The sequence below is a fragment of the Corylus avellana genome, chromosome 8 (genome assembly GCF_965113065.1).
Source record: "Corylus avellana chromosome 8, dhCorAvel1.hap1.2, whole genome shotgun sequence".
NCBI classification, from domain to species: Eukaryota; Viridiplantae; Streptophyta; class Magnoliopsida; order Fagales; family Betulaceae; genus Corylus; species Corylus avellana.
In genome coordinates, this window is record NC_142497.1 from 5319971 (window position 1) to 5336125 (window position 16155).

The 16155-nt window shown below is 34.0% G+C and overlaps 1 protein-coding gene across 1 annotated transcript; it reads left to right on the forward strand.

Annotated features, from left to right (window-relative positions):
* Positions 1–5121: 5121 nt before the first annotated feature.
* LOC132162792 (fatty acyl-CoA reductase 3-like) lies at positions 5122–15197 on the forward strand. Its single transcript, XM_088519162.1, has 10 exons — positions 5122–5200; positions 5284–5387; positions 8959–9161; positions 10047–10147; positions 11010–11202; positions 13200–13361; positions 13950–14031; positions 14125–14391; positions 14829–14956; positions 15041–15197. The coding sequence occupies exons 1-10, from the start codon at positions 5122–5124 to the stop codon at positions 15195–15197; spliced, it is 1476 nt and encodes a 491-aa protein (XP_088375288.1).
* Positions 15198–16155: the final 958 nt, after the last annotated feature.

Sequence of the window (16155 nt, forward strand, 5' to 3'; positions counted from 1 at the left end):
TCACAGCCCTACTATATATGTTATCGGCCGTTACATATATAGAAGGGGTTGGAAATAATTGTAGTAACTTATAAGTTACTACAACTATTGTAACATATATTATATATGTTACAATAACGTCCTCAAGTACGTACGTTTCAGATACCTAGGTCAAAATAATTAACAGTATGTTATGTCATGTTGGACAATACAAATTATTGAGATAATATAATGTTATGCGACTATAACACATTTAATACTTCCTGTACTCAATACATGTGCCCTGTATGTGACAAATTTAAGATAAATTACAAATTATATAATTTTAATTGCTTATTTAAGGTATGTTTGTAATTTCAAAATAACACCTAGCTAGCTACCATAGTTGCTTGATATGTCATGATATATCGGGTGACACCTAGCTACCATAGTTACATGATATTAATTAAATGATGATTTGTTTATATATACGATATAGCAATAATTAATAGAAATTAGGTTATACCTAATTTCTATACATGATCAAACAATCTGATCATACAATCTGATCAAGCAGATCCTCTCACGGTGAAAGAACAGATAATTAATGACTACTTATATTGGAGCGAATGGGTACGTAAAGAAATTGTTCATTATAAATTGGACAAATAAATAAATTTTTTCTGTGAGTCACATACGTACTTAGTTTGAAGAAATTATATCTTCCACTGGCCACGACACTCACTGAGGAAGTAGAAGCTCTTTTGAAATTACTTAAAAACCTACCCTTACAAGTATAATTTACATACAAATTTTTCCTTGTCATGGCTTGAAAACCTTACTTAAAAACCTACAATTAAAAACCCTTAAGTCAGAAGCCTTAAAAACCTTAAAAACCTACCCTTACTTAATTATTATATTAAGTAATATTACAAATTTAATCGAATTAGTAACGTGTCATGGCAATAAAACACGTTACCATTTTGTAACGTGTCATCATGACACGTTACCATTTAGTAACCTGTCATAATGACACGTTATCAAATGGTAACGTGTGAGCATGACAAGTTACCCTTTTATAACGTGTCAGCATGACACGTTATCATTTTGTAATGTGTCATGGTAACGTGTGTTATTGACACGTTACAAAGTTGGTAACGTGTCATCATGACACGTTATCTTTTTGTAACGTGTCGGACTCACACGTCACAGTTTGGTTACGTGTCATTATGACACATTACCAAATGATGACTTGTCAATATGACACGTCATTAGTTGGTAACGTGCCATTTTTAACACGTCACCAGATGGTGACGTGATAAAATTAACACGTTTCTATAATTTTTAATAACGTGTGACAAATTGCCATGTCACCCAATGGTGACGTGGGCCTGGGGGTTGCTGGACCACCCCCGTTGGACCTGGGGGTGGTCCGGCCACCCCGAAGGGCCAAACAAAATTTAATTTTTCTTTTAGATTTAGCCATTGGGAGTGGTCCAGAGGGCCATGGGGTGGCTTCAACCTCCGCAGCCCCCAACTGGGGTGGTCTGGCCATCCCCAATTAGGTGGCCAACCACCCCTTATTTTTTTTATTATTTTATTATTTATTTATTTTTAATATGAAAATAATATTTTTTTATTATTTTTTGTTAGTGGAGAAGTATATATCTCATTTATTGCTCTAGGATTTTTAAGAAGCCATGAATTGAATATTCTCCACTCTAAAATGGGATGAGAGGATCCTGTTCCACTTATTTCTTACATTGAATCTGTTGTGTATTAAAGTCCTAATTAATTTCAAAAATAAATTAAAGAATAAATTTAATTATATAATTATATTAATTTTTTACATTGAAGAGTAAGGTATTTTCAATTGATGGCGCGATGATTGATGCTGTTTTCCAGCTTATGTGTGCGGCGAAAAGAAGGGGCAAATGCTAGAAAGCCCATTTCAGATGGAAGAGACGCCCAATGGAAGCTCAAGATTAGATATCAAAACAAAGAAACAGCTTGTGGAGGAGTGCCTAATTAAACAATCTACGGGGACAAGGTGTCACTGACGGAGCCATTACATCCACCATGAAGGACCTTGGAATTAAAAGGTTTTATGATTCTAACCAAATATGATATATAAATTTTTATACTATAGTCCCGTACAGGCAGCTCAAATGGAAGCCTTAAGGGTGTTATACCTTGAGGTTTTGTATTCGAGTCCGGACTAAACAATATTCCCTGTATTCAGGGTTTGGGTTTACCATTCTTCAGAGAGATTATACTTTATTAAAAAAATAAATCTTTTAAAATATCCTTTTTTTTTTTTTTATAAGTTATCCTAGAAGAGAAATTATAAATAGTAAGAGTCCCATTTACTACTTTGTTACTTGATGTGGTCTGAGTCATGTGGGCGGCTTGTTTGGCTTCATTATAGGTGATGATTAATTAGCTCATGGTTCAAATAATTACAGCATGCTTCGTCTCTAGAAAGCATTAGTACTACTGCAGAACCTAACAATGTAGACATACTATCTAAGGTGATAGTTCAATGGCTAAAGAAAATTTTCAAAATGGTTAAATACACAATAAGACATGGGTTCGAATCCCGCAATTGGAATCTCCATGTCTAATTTGGGCTCGTTTGGTTCGTAGATTGAGTATTCCATTAGGAAAATGAATAGCTATTACTAGGAATAGAGGAAGGCGGAGTAGAATAGTTATTCATATTCCTTAGTTTGGTAACAACAAATGTATTCTAAGAGGAGTTAAACCAAAATTACCAAAAACCCACCCTTCTTTTAAAAATTAAAAACCTAAAATTACAAGGGTGGCCGGCCACCCCTTGCATGACCTTGGGGTAGTCGCATCACCCCTGGAGCACCTTGGGGTGGACCCCCTAGGTGCCCCGAGGGTGGTGCGACCACCCCCGATGGATTTGGTGGTGGCCTTGGTTTGGCAGCAATGAAGTCTATCGGGTAGCTGTGTGGATCACGAACCGGGGCTTCTCGGTGGCGAAGTAGGCATCCATGTCACTCTGGCGAGTTAGGTCGAGCTCGGTGTAGGTACACAGGACGAGGTTGGTGAAGCCCAGGTGGTGGAGCTTCCGCATGATGGCTGAGCCGACCTAGCCCCGATGGCCGGCGACGAAGATCTTCACCGACTTGTCGCCGGAGAAAGACGATCCTGTTGTAAGAGAGAGAGAGAGAGAGAGAGAGAGAGAGAGAACAAAAACAGGGTTAGGGTTGTGGATATCCGGGAATATAGGGATTGTTTGGAGGGTGAGAAAATGTGGGAAAAAAAAAATGGAGAATTCAACATCTTTCGTAAACCCCTAAACATTGTGGGTGATGAAAGATGACGAATAAATTTTTAGGTTGTTAATTTTTTTTAAAATAAAAAAAATAATTAGTGTTAAAATAAAATAAAAAATAATAAGGGTTTTTTTGAAAAATCTATTATATTCCATAAGGAATAGCTATTTTACTCATTTTTTAGTGGAATAGCTATTCTTGGGTGTATGGGATTAGTCATTCTCATGGGAATAACTATTTCCAGGAATATAGTCATACTAAACAAAATAATGATTATTTCATATGAATAATCATTCCATTTCAGGAGTTTATTCTGCAAACTAAACAAGCCCTTAGTTTTAAGACAATATTACTCTTCCTTCTACACTAAATATCTCCATTTCAAGATGATCCTATTCCACGTATGTTGCCAAAAAGATCATAAAGGCTTCTAAAAAGCTCATTGACTTTCCTGTTGTGTGGTTTTGGTGAGGCCCCCGCCCCCTTTTTTTTAAGCGGACATAATTAAGTATACATATCTACTTCACCAACTAGTTCATAAATAAATATAGAAAAATGTTAGGGTTAATATTTTTTTTCATATTTGGCTCATCTCATCTTATAATTTAAATACACAATCAACAAGTAACTAGAGTAAATCTAACATAGATAAATCTCCAAATGTCGTGGTCAAACACCAACAATCAAAATAAATTTTGATTTTTTGTTATATTATTTTTAAATAATTTAAAGACAAAATAACATAGGACTAGAGATTCTAACTAATGTAGGACTAGAAGTCTAGAACTCTCTAGATAATGAAAACCACACAACACTGGAAGGTAAATAACAAAACAACTAATTAATAGACTCCTTATTGCAGAAAAGACACGTCCCCTGCTTCTATGTCACACGTCTCTTATGGTCCTACGTAGTAATTGGAACTTATTGTTGATAAAGTACTTGAGATTCCCTGTTCGCGTGGAAACATTAATTAATGGTTTGTTTCGTGTTATCAGACCATCATGCGTATTGCGTTGTATTAATATTTCTAACGAATGGTTTCTCTCCAATAACTGACGGGGATGTTGTGTTGTGTAGACAGAAAGTCATCTACGTCTGCAACCAAGAATCAATTAATGGAGGTGGACGGAAAAAGTCTAACAACGATCAATTAATTGGGAAAAAGTTCAAGGGTTTATTGTCATTTTTTGAGGCATGATCGAATTAATTGGGAAAAAGTAGCTAAATGTATTTTTTTTTTCCTAATTAATTAATATCCTACCAATTCGATCGAACTATCTTTTCTCGTGGTTGCCATAATCGTCTTTCCTATTTCGCCAACCACATGTGGTTTTGGCTTCTTTTTTTAAGCCAACATGGCAGCCCTAACAAATTCTTGCATAAATAAATTCTTTAAGATAAAAAATTAAAAAATTAAAAATAAAAAAAAGAGAGAGAGACCAACCGTTAATTAGAGGTGACACGTTAGCATTGTGGAATAGTTATAAAATAAAAATATAACTTTTAGTATTACTAAAAAAATCTAACGGTTGAGTAAGATTGTCATGTCAACATTGTAAAGTAGTTGTAGGATAACAATGTGGTATATTATATTTGTCAAATTCAATTATAATGTGTGTTGGCAATGCAGCAGATAACATAAGTCATAAGTGCAATTTACAACTTCGGTAGGTAGCATGTGAAGTGCAATTTACCTGAACCCTAAACCCTAAATAATAAATATAGAGAGGATCATTCTCCATGTATTCCTAGTGGATGTGAAACAATACTATATATATATATATATATATATAGACAAACCAGATCCACACAGTACTCATCAACTCTCTCCTTCTCTGTCTCTCATTCTTTTATCATGGAGTTGGAAAGCATGCCCAAGTTTCTTGAGAACAAGACTATTTTAGTCACCGGTGCTACTGGCTTTCTAGCAAAAGGTACGTATACCCTCTCTTTTTCTGTGTGTATGTATTCTAACTTCAGAGAGATGAAGACTTTGCTTTTGTATCCATCCACGCAGCTTTTGTGGAGAAAATACTGCGAGTGCAACCAAATGTCAAAAGGCTTTATCTTCTCATAAGAGCTTCAGATCTTGAGTCTGCCACACAACGCTTGCATGATGAGGTATTCTACATTAACCGCTCACATATCTGACATATTTTCAAACATAATAAGGTATCCTACGTAACTGCTCTCATATTTGACATATTTTCATGTTACGATCAAGTATAATTTTTGAAATAAGTAATGATTTAATATATATATATATATATATATATATATATAACAATCTCTCACTAAGGTATATATGAGCCCATTAGTCTTATAACCCGTCTTTGGGACTACTGGTCGGTACTATCATGCACCTTCGTCCTTACCCAGTCTGCGAGAGGCCAGGGCGATTTACCATGAATCCATGCATGCTGTAGAGTCCCACTCCAACTACGACAAAGACTACCCTTATCTACCATATTACATACTGTTAATAACACTGATAAAAACCCAAAATATTAACGCTAAAGTATTGTAGTCCTATTCCAATAAGGAGGTGTACTCCACTATATGTTAATAGTAGTATTTTAGTCCTATCCTAATAAGGAGACTTTCTCCACTACCATGTAGGCAGGAGGGGGGACTGGGGTAGGCCATGGTCTCCCCAACATAAGGAAAAAAAAAATTATAAGTTAAAAAAAAAAAAAAGTAAAGTAAAGTAAAGTTTTAAGTTTAGTCATTTCGGCTCTCTAAAAAAACAAAAAATTTGGCTCTATTTTTAGATTTTTTGGCCATGTCTAATAAAAACTTTTGGCCTTATTCTTAATTTTTTTTTTTTTTGGCCATACCCATAAAGTTTTTTTTTTATTTTTGGTCCTTACTTTCAAATGCCCATTTTTGGCCCTTACCTTCAAATGCTCACTTTTTTTTTGGCCTTTATGGTAGTCCTTATTTCATAATAAACAACCAAAATAATTTTTCTTTTTAATAAAAAAAATTCTAAAGAACTGAAAAAAATAAAAATAAAAATAAAAATTGGCTAGGCCCCTCCCATAAAATTTTCGGGCTCCGTCCCTGATGTAGGTCAAGTAAGGATATTCTCTTTTATTTTCCTAGTCTAGGTAGTATTACTTTTACAAATCCTAGAGGAATTTGACCTAAATTGTAGTTCTATTTAAACCCATGTTTGGGGTGCAATAAAGCATGCAAAAATTAATTCTCAAACCTAGTGTTTGGAGTCTTAGGAATCTCTAATTTCCTTCTGTTAATTATTTAGCAAAGATAGGTCAGAATAAGAAGCAAGATCCTGCTTCTTCTTCGGTTGACAAGCGAATTACACGTTCAATTACGAATTCGATCTTGTAACACCTTCGTCCTTACCCTATCTGCGAGAGGGCGATTTACCATGAATCCATGCATGCTGTAGAGTCCCACTCCAACTACGACAAAGACTACCCTTATCTACTGTTGTTTGGTGCCTTGAATATCTCAAGTCCTTCACATGGGGCCCATCAAGTTTTGTCTTGTTTGTTTTGGCCTTTTGAAGTTGTAGTCGACTCTTTCTTTTTTCCTTCTTTTAGTTGGTTTTGGATTTGCAATACTTCTCCTTTTAGGAGAAGTAAACCAACTTTGCTAACTATAAAAGAGAGGGTTTGCAACATAGTGATTTGGGAGAAAAATTAGAAGCCACATATCTCATTAGGGTTTTCTCATTTTGTTGTGCCTTGTGGCACTTAGAGAAGAAGAGAGTTTTTTTTTGTCAATTTTTTCTCTCTTTTGTTTTTTTTTTTTATGTGAGAGTGAGATCGGGGTGTATTGGGACTTTAGGTTTTGAGTGATTTTCTCCCCATTATCTTTGTACTCCATCTTTTGATAGTGAATTTCCTTCGGGTCGTCTCCACCAATGGATGTAGACTTGTTAAGCCGAACCACTTAAATCTTGGTGTCGTGTGTGATTGAACTATTTTCTATTCTGCTCTTTTCTGCTTCTTTGGGATCCTGTTATTTTAATTCCGCACAACAAGCGGTATCAGAGTCTGTGTTCTTTATTTTGCGGGATGGCTTCTGTAAAATTTGAAGTACAAAAATTTGATGGTCAAAATAGTTTCAATCTTCGGCATATCAAAACGCGTTCTTTAATGCGACAACAAGGTTTGACGAAGATTTTGGATGGCAAGGTGCCATCATCAAGGGAGGAGCGTTTCATGTCGCATCTATGTTATTTTAGTGCGTTTGGGAGCATCATGTATGCTATAGAGTGCATTCATCCAGATGTTTCACATGCAGTTAGTGTTGTTAATCCTAGCAAGGTTTACTAGCCGGCAGTGAATTTGATATTTTGTTATTTACGGGGTGCTACAGATGTTGGCTTAGTTTTTGACAAAGATAGTGGTATCGGTTCCAGTGTCTTTGGGTATGTCAATTCAAATGATGCTAGTGATCGAGTTGTGACACGAAGAGATATCATATTGAAAAAAATTGCCTCAGAGGAAAATCCAGTGGATATGTTGACTAAGCCAGTTCCGGTTCTCAAATTCAAGAGTTGCTTGAACTTGATTGTTGTTTGTAGCTTGTGATTGCCCATGTGGGTGTTGGAGGAGACGTGATAAGGAGATTTGCATTGAAGACTTGATGGAATTCAAGTTAGGTGGAGTTTGTTGCTTGGTGCGTGCCTTGAATATCTCAAGTCCTTCACATGGGGCCATCAAGTTTTGTCTTGTTTGTTTTGGCCTTTTGAAGTTTTGTAGCCGATTCTTTCTTTTTTCCTTCTTTGAGTTGGTTTTGGATTTGCAATACTTCTCCTAAAACAACTTTGCTAACTATAAAAGAGAGGCTTTGCAACATAGTGACTTGGGAGAAAAATTAGAAGCCACATATCTCATTAGAGTTTTCTCATTTTGTTGTGCCTTATGGCACTTAGAGAAGAAGAAAGTTTTCTTTGTCAATTTTTTCTCTCTTTTGTGTGAGAGTGAGATCGGGGTGTATTGAGGCTTTGGGTTTTGAGTGATTTTCTTCCCATTATCTTTGTACTCCATCATTTGATAGTGAATTTCTTCCGGGTCGTCTTCGCCAGTGGATATAGGCTTATTAAGTCGAATAACTTAAATCTTGATGTCGTGTGTGATTGATCTATTTTATATTCTGCTCTTTTCTATTTCTTTGAGATCTAGTTATTTTAATTCTGTGCACAACATGCATCTACCATATTACATACCGTTAATAACTCTGATACAAACCCAAAATATTATCGCTTTGAAAATCTTCAATTGAGATTTTAATATTTGTTGAAATATTATCTGGCCAACAAAACTAAACTTATGGATTTGAATCCATATATACTATATTAACCACTCACATATATATTAACCACTCATATATATATGTCATATTTATTAAAGTGGGGGGTAATATTCTACATACTCAGTATCGGTTTTTACATGTCATTAAAAACAAAATTTAATCTCAGAACGGCTTCTTAATTTCTTCAAAAGAAAAATTAATTACGCTACCACTAGCTATTTTAGTACTAATTAATAAACCTGAACGACAACATGTCAAAAAAAATAGACAGTTTTTTTTTTTTTTTTTTTTTTCGTGAGGTTTCATCATGTCTTTTAACGTCTGATGAATCTACTTTTGTTTTGTTTAGTTTTTTTTTTTTTTTTTTTAATTTTTTCTCACTTTCAATAATATTGTTTCACAGGTCATTGGAAAGGATTTATTTAGGGTTGTCCGGGAGAAGTGGGGTGCAAATCTAGATTCCTTTATATCTAAAAAGGTGATCGCCGTCCCGGGTGACATCTCTTATGAGAATTTGGGAGTTAAAGATTCTAAACTAAGAAATGATATGTGGAAAGAAATAGACATCATCCTGAATTCAGCCGCTTCCACTAGTTTTGATGAAAGGTACTAAACAACAAGCATTGCAGTATTTTAAAATAAGAATATGATTCCTAGAATTTAAAGAACATTTTACGAGCTAGCATGCTCGAATTATAAACTAATATTACTTTTAAAGTTTTGAATGGATTTGGATCTCATCATATTTCTTGCTAAAAAAAAAAAAATTAAGGCAAGCATGTGGGAGGCTCTCTTTTAAGCAAGAAAGCTCCTAACTGCATAAAAGGTTCTCTTGGGTAGAGTAATATTAGAACAAGAACTAGAGTTATCCGAAATGTGATATAAATTTTAAATTTTTCATTGAATTTGAAATGATTATTATTGAATTTTAATCTATTAAATTTTTTAAAAATTACATCTAATGAGGACTTTAGTACTCTTTTAGCATTGCTCCTTCTTGGTTAGCTCTCTGTTCGAATAAGCCTTCCCCATTTGAACAGAACTTCCGAGTTCGGACAAAAGAACCCTTTCTCACATAACTCTACTCAAAGAAAATGAGACAAAAATGAAAGAAGGCATCTTCAATGGCAAGGGATCACTGTCCTTTTTAAATTTCGATTCATGACTTTCCTAACTATTCTATCTATTAAATTGAGTTGCACCTTATGGAATCCAGCAAAACGTGAATTGAGCTAGCTAGATTGGACTATATATTATGAAATCAATCAATTTTTTGAAACAATATTTTTTTTATAACAACCAATATCAAAAATTTATATTAAATATAAATATTAAAAATTTGATAACAACCAATCAATTTATTTTTCTTTTTTTTTGAATTAAATTTTAAAACATTGTTTAATAATAATTCGTAAACTACGTACAGACATGATTTTTACTCTTTATTAGTATTTTGTTTCCCTTTTATTTTATTTTCTTTTCTTGTCTTAGATATGACGTCGCACTGGGCATCAATACATTTGGCGTTTTGCATGTTTCGGGCTTTGCCAAGAATTGTATCAACTTAAAATTGCTCCTCCATGTATCAACCGGTAATTCGTGTACATGCATAAAGTTTGCCCTTATTTCTTATATTGAATCTAATGTGTATTAAAGTTCTTTTACTTACCCAAAAAAGAAAAAAACGAAAGAAAAAAAAAATTCAGATTCCGTTTGTTTTCAAGAAAATTATTCTTCAAGAAAATATTTTTTACTAAAAACATTTTCCCCCGATTGGTGTGCGCTGGGACCCTTTTGGAACTCTGTCGGGACCCCGCCATAAACACACAACCACATGTCTCAGTGGGGGCCTAGCGGAGGCCTAGTCAGGTCTAGGCGGGGCTTGATGGTGTCTCAACAAGTCCCGGTGACGCCCAATTGTGTCCTAACAGGGTCTTAGTGGTGTCATGATTGGGTCCCAACGGTATCACAACGGGGTCCTAGCAAATCCCAACAAAAGCTCGGCGAGCAGCCTAGTGGAGTCTTGACGAAGCTCTGGTGGGGTCACAGCGATGGCCATACTGGGTTTCGGTGAAAGCTTGATGGGGGTTTGGTAGTTATTCAACGGGGTTCCGGCAGGGTCCAAAGATATTTTGGCAATGGTCCAGCAGTTTGGGAATAAGAAGTTCGGACTCAAAAAATGGTTTACGGTTTTAAGAAAGTAAAATAATATTACTAAAATTAAAGAAGTTTTTTGGTCAAATCAAAATTATTTTTCATTCATTATTATTTTTCGTTGCACAAAATATAAAAAATATGAAAAATATTTTTCAATAATTATTTTAATACCAAATAAACGGAGCCTGAAGTTTTGGTTTTGGGCAAGTAAACACTGGAGTTCAATCCAAATGATCCGTTTGTAACTGTAAACGTGTGCTATTTCAATTGATGGCTCTGATTGACGTTGTTTTTCAGCCTATGTGTGTGGCGAAAAGAAGGGGCAAATACTAGAAAGCCCATTTCAGATGGAAGAGACGCTCAATGGAAGCTCAAGATTAGATATCAAAGCAGAGAAACAACTTGTGGAAGAGTACCTAGACAAACTACGAGGACAAGGTGCCACTGACAGAGCCATCACATCAACCATGAAGGATCTTGGAATTAAAAGGTTTTTATGATTCTAACCAAATATGATATGTAAATCTTTAAACTATCCGTTTATTTTATAAGTTATCCTTGATGAAAAATTATAAGGATGATTAATTAGCTCGTGCTTCATATTATTAACAGAGCATGATTTTAGTTCAAAAGGGTCAAGATTCGAAACTAAAGATGTACAAAAATTGATTAAAAATATTAAAGAAAATAAATAACGCAATTTAGTCCCTTTTTTCTCCTGTGATAAAGGGGGTGCATGAGTTTTCTTTCCTTGTAGGTGACAGACCTTGATCCTCTCCATTTCATTTGAAATGGAGAGGAACCAATTAGTTGTTTTTAAGGGGGGTAATTTTGTCATTTTATTTTTATTTTTTTTTTGACAAAAATGCCTTCTTAAAACAACTAAATGAATCCCCTCCATTTCATTTGAAATGGAGAGGATCCTTCTCTGTAGGTGACCTGCGTTTATGTATGAAGATTTATTGCCTTATGGATTTAAGGCATGTGTTTCATGCCTAGCGCCTCCTAGAGGGTTTGGGCCCACCTCTTTTGGAGGGTTTGTGGGCTTGGCGAGTCAAAGCCGGTGCGGCCATTGCAAAAATAAATCAAATATTCAACAAAATTTAATTAGTAACTTACAATTTATTTTGCCATGCCTAGCATTAATTTATTTAGTTATCCCAAGTAGCAAGCCAATGAGCTCTTTGTAACTTCACGGCATGCACGTCTTGATATCCTTCTAATGTTTCATGGCAGTGAGCTCTTTGTGGCTCTATGTCATGTCCATTTCTTGATGTCCTTATAAATGCAAGAGAAAAAAAACACCCAAAAACCTATCTATTTAAAATTAACACTTAAGAGATGAAAAGATTTATAAGATAGATTTTGGCACTACAAAAAAAAACACATTAGGCCGGTGCCCAAAAAACACCGTGGAAGAGGAAAAAAATGCTAGGAATTGTATTCCCGGCGTTAACACCAAACGCCAGCTTAAACAGCATCGGCAAAGCTATTTTCCGGCATTTTAGGCGACCGCTGGTGAAGAGAATATAAAGGCCGGCGTCTTCTACTCACGTCGGAGAAGGGTTATGTGCCGGCGTGATCTGTCGACGCCGGCAGAGGAGGATGCCGGCATGGTCCTGAATGTGGCCAATTTCTAAAACTTAACAACTATGTACATAAATATCTTAGTAACTTGTACCAAAAATGCCTTGTCCAGGTGATTGGTTATAATTACTCTATTAAATCTATCTCAAGAGAAATTTTACTTATCCTTTAAACAAAGGGATTTAATTCCTTCTTGAGAATGATGTTCCAACAATGTTACATGTACTGTAACATTTTGACTGCATTAAATGTCTTACTATTAAATGCATCAAAGTGATATTCCATGTATATTTGAGTTTAAAGTTATTTTAGGATTTAAAATCAATATCATAAAAAGTCTGGGAGTTACAATCATTTATTTTCAACAGTGTTTTAACTGAATGACAACTCATGTGATCCATTTAGTGCATTGCATCTACACCAAAGCATTGATATGAAGTCACTACTTCATATTATTAAGATAAGTCATCATGATTGATGTATTACAATCTTCACAAATGGAATACTCAATCCTATTACCGACTGCGAACAATATATTATAGACTGCAAAGTTTATTGTTTAAGATTTTCTACATAATAATTCATTACTCTCACCATAAACCATATATTCAATGCAATTCATAAATCATTTACATGTACATGATAAATAATGAATAAAGATAAACATGTAAATATGCTATATGACATATTCTCATTTAAATAGATCAGGGAATAACAACTTTATTCAATATAAACAAAAATGTCTTACAAAATTATTGGAGTTTAGGGCACTATCATTAACATAGATGGCATAATATTAACTTGACACCTGATTGCAATTATACAGTAATAATAGTGTATTTTTTTCTCTAGTTGATTACTTGATTTTGTTCTTTTTGTTTTAATTTTATTAATTGCAAGGGCAAGACTATATGGATGGCCAAACACCTATGTCTATACAAAGGCAATGGGGGAGATGCTTTTAGGACACTTTCGAGAGAACTTGCCCCTTGTTATCATACGACCCACCATGGTAACCAGTACTTACAAAGAGCCATTTTCTGGTTGGATTGAAGGCGTGAGGTACTAATTAATATATAGTTTGACACATAATTATGAAATAAGATCTACAAGAAGAGTATATCAATAATAATAATTAATAATATGGGAAAACTTCACTTAACTCCTTGAATTGTTGCCGCTTTTACAATTACTCTCATAAACTTTAAAAACTCTTAATTTAGTATATCAATCTTTCAATTTTTTTCAATTTCACCAATCCATTAGGATTTTTCATTAAATTCTATCAAATTTTTCAAAATACCATATAAAAAAATATATACAGAAACTTAAGCCTGAGTATTTTTGCAACTCCGTTAAATCATAACCAACACCTAAATCCATGCAATTTGTATGAGGGATATTTTGGAAATTTTGACACACCTTCATTAGGATATAATGAAAAATCATAACAGAGTGGTGAAATTGAAAAAAAAAAATTGAAAGCTAGATACACTAAATTGATAGTTTTTTAATTTTAGAAAAGTAGTTGCAAATCTGATGGAAGTTCAGATGGATTAAGTATAGTTTCTCCTAATAATAATAATAAAAAAATCGATTTATTCATTTTTTTTTTTATATAATTAATCCATGCTTGTTTACTTATTACAGAACCATTGACGGCGTAATTTCTGCCTACGGTAAAGGGAAATTGAAATACTTTCTTGGCCATCATGAGACAATCTTTGATATAGTGAGTTACAATCATTCTTCACTTTCTATGCTTGTACACGCACGTATATTTTGTTCATTAAGCTTCCATAACTGAACTCGAAAACTCATGCAGATACCAGTAGACATGGTGGTAAATTGTATGATTGTGGCCATGGTGGCTTATGCAAATCAGTCTTCTGAGATCATCCTCCATGTTGGGTCTTCTTGGAGAAATCCAATAAAATTTTCAAGTTTTATAAATGTCATGTTCCGGTACTTCACTGGAAACCCTTTGGCTAGTAAAAATGGAAAATCAATCAGAGTTGACAAGTTGACGGTGTTAAGCAGTATGGCTAGTTTTCGTGCACACATGGCTATTCGGTATTTAATGCCACTCAAGGTTTGTCTAAGTCTAATCCATAACCAAAATTATGTACAAAAATGAAAGCTTTGGGTTTATTTGGTTCTTGTTTACGGTAACAGTTTTCTATTTTATATTTACAAAAACAAAAGCAGTGTAAAAGTATTAGGAAAACAACTTATTTATACAAAACCACCAAAGTGAAATTATTGTTTTTAGCCTCTTAATTTCCAGCTTAAACAAAAATTATCGAAAAATATCATAATTTAACAACTCCTATTAATAGGGCTAGGCATGGTAACTTTCTATGTCAAGGGAAAATACGTTTATTTTTATTTATTTAGTTTTGTCTAGAAAAATACGCTATTCTCGGTATCGCACCTTAGCAAAATTTCTATTGCAGCCCATTTGGCTTTTGAGAAAGTGACTAATCATAAGGGTTTTAAGATCTTTAAGTGTTCTCCTCTTATTTCTAGGCATTTCAAATTGCGAATGCAATTATTTGCCAATACAATCAGGATATGATTATTGATCTTAAGCGGAAGATAAAGTCAGGGATACGATTGGCTGAGCTTTACAAACCATATGTTTTCTTTAAGGGCAGGTATTTATGACTTATTTTGGTGCTTAATTTTCCAATGGTGTTGTCATTGTATCCAATGTCAATAGGCTTTTCATTTCCATACAGATTTGATGACTCAAACACAGAAAAGCTTCGAATGGCTACAAGTGAGAGTGGTGTAGATTCACTTTTGTTTGGCTTTGATCCGAAGTGCATTGACTGGGAAGACTACCTTATGAATACTCATACACCTGGCCTCATAAAGTACGCATTGAAAATATAACTTGAAGGATTGTATATTTTCACTACGAATGATCATGTATTCTGCTTTCTATGAATTTTCTTTTATTAATAAGCTAGTATCCTTGCATTTTCTGCCTTTCTATTTTCAAAAACTTCCTTGAAGTGTATTAATTAATTATTGTTGTGTAAAATAAATGAAATTAAACTTTCTTGAAACATCATAGACCTCCAAATGTCGCAGTTAAAGACCAATCATCAAAATCATTTTTGATTTTTTGTTAGATTTAAAAAAAAATAATTTTAAGATATTTTAAAAAAAAATTATGAAGGGTGTTTTTCAGGGGACATGGAATTTTTTTGTAATTTAAAGGAGACATTGACACGATTAGTAGTTTAGGGAGGACAACGACAAGGAGGCGGTAATTTGAAGAGTGTGTGTGTACTTTTTCCTAAATAATTTCTTAAAATATCTAGGATCTAGGGGTTTGTAAAGTAATATATAATTACCACATGTTTAAGCGGGGTGTTACAATCTCATTCTCGGACAAGTTGTCCTTGAAATCCCAAAAGAGATATTCGCCACTTCAATCAAATCAAATAACTTTTATATATATTCAGTTGTGGAGCCAGCATTTTGGTTAAGAGGGGTCAAGATAAAAAATAAATAAATAAATTACAAAAAATAAAAATTAATTAAAAATATAACTAATGAAATAAATGGACAATTCAACAAAATTTAATTATTGCTTTAAACATATATTTTATCATGGCTCATTTATTTAGGTGTCATCCATGAGTCTTTAAACCATGATGGATTCAAATAACGCCATGTTTTTTCAAATTATGATTTTGAAAATATTGTGGATAACTGGTTGACAAATGACAATGTCATTTTTGTAGATACGCTATTCAGATTTTGGTCTAAAATAGAATGGCAATTATATATATTTTTTTTTCTTAGACAATGATCTCTACCTCGACGTGAGCTCGTCAGCTCA

Excerpts from the sequence above, each read along its gene's own strand:
- LOC132162792 (XM_088519162.1), top strand. The coding sequence starts at position 5,122 with ATGGAGTTGGAAAGCATGCCCAAGTTTCTTGAGAACAAGACTATTTTA. Across the intron at positions 5,388-8,958 it reads CACAACGCTTGCATGATGAG|GTCATTGGAAAGGATTTATT; the intron begins GTATTCTACATT and ends ATTGTTTCACAG. Across the intron at positions 13,362-13,949 it reads GGTTGGATTGAAGGCGTGAG|AACCATTGACGGCGTAATTT; the intron begins GTACTAATTAAT and ends TACTTATTACAG.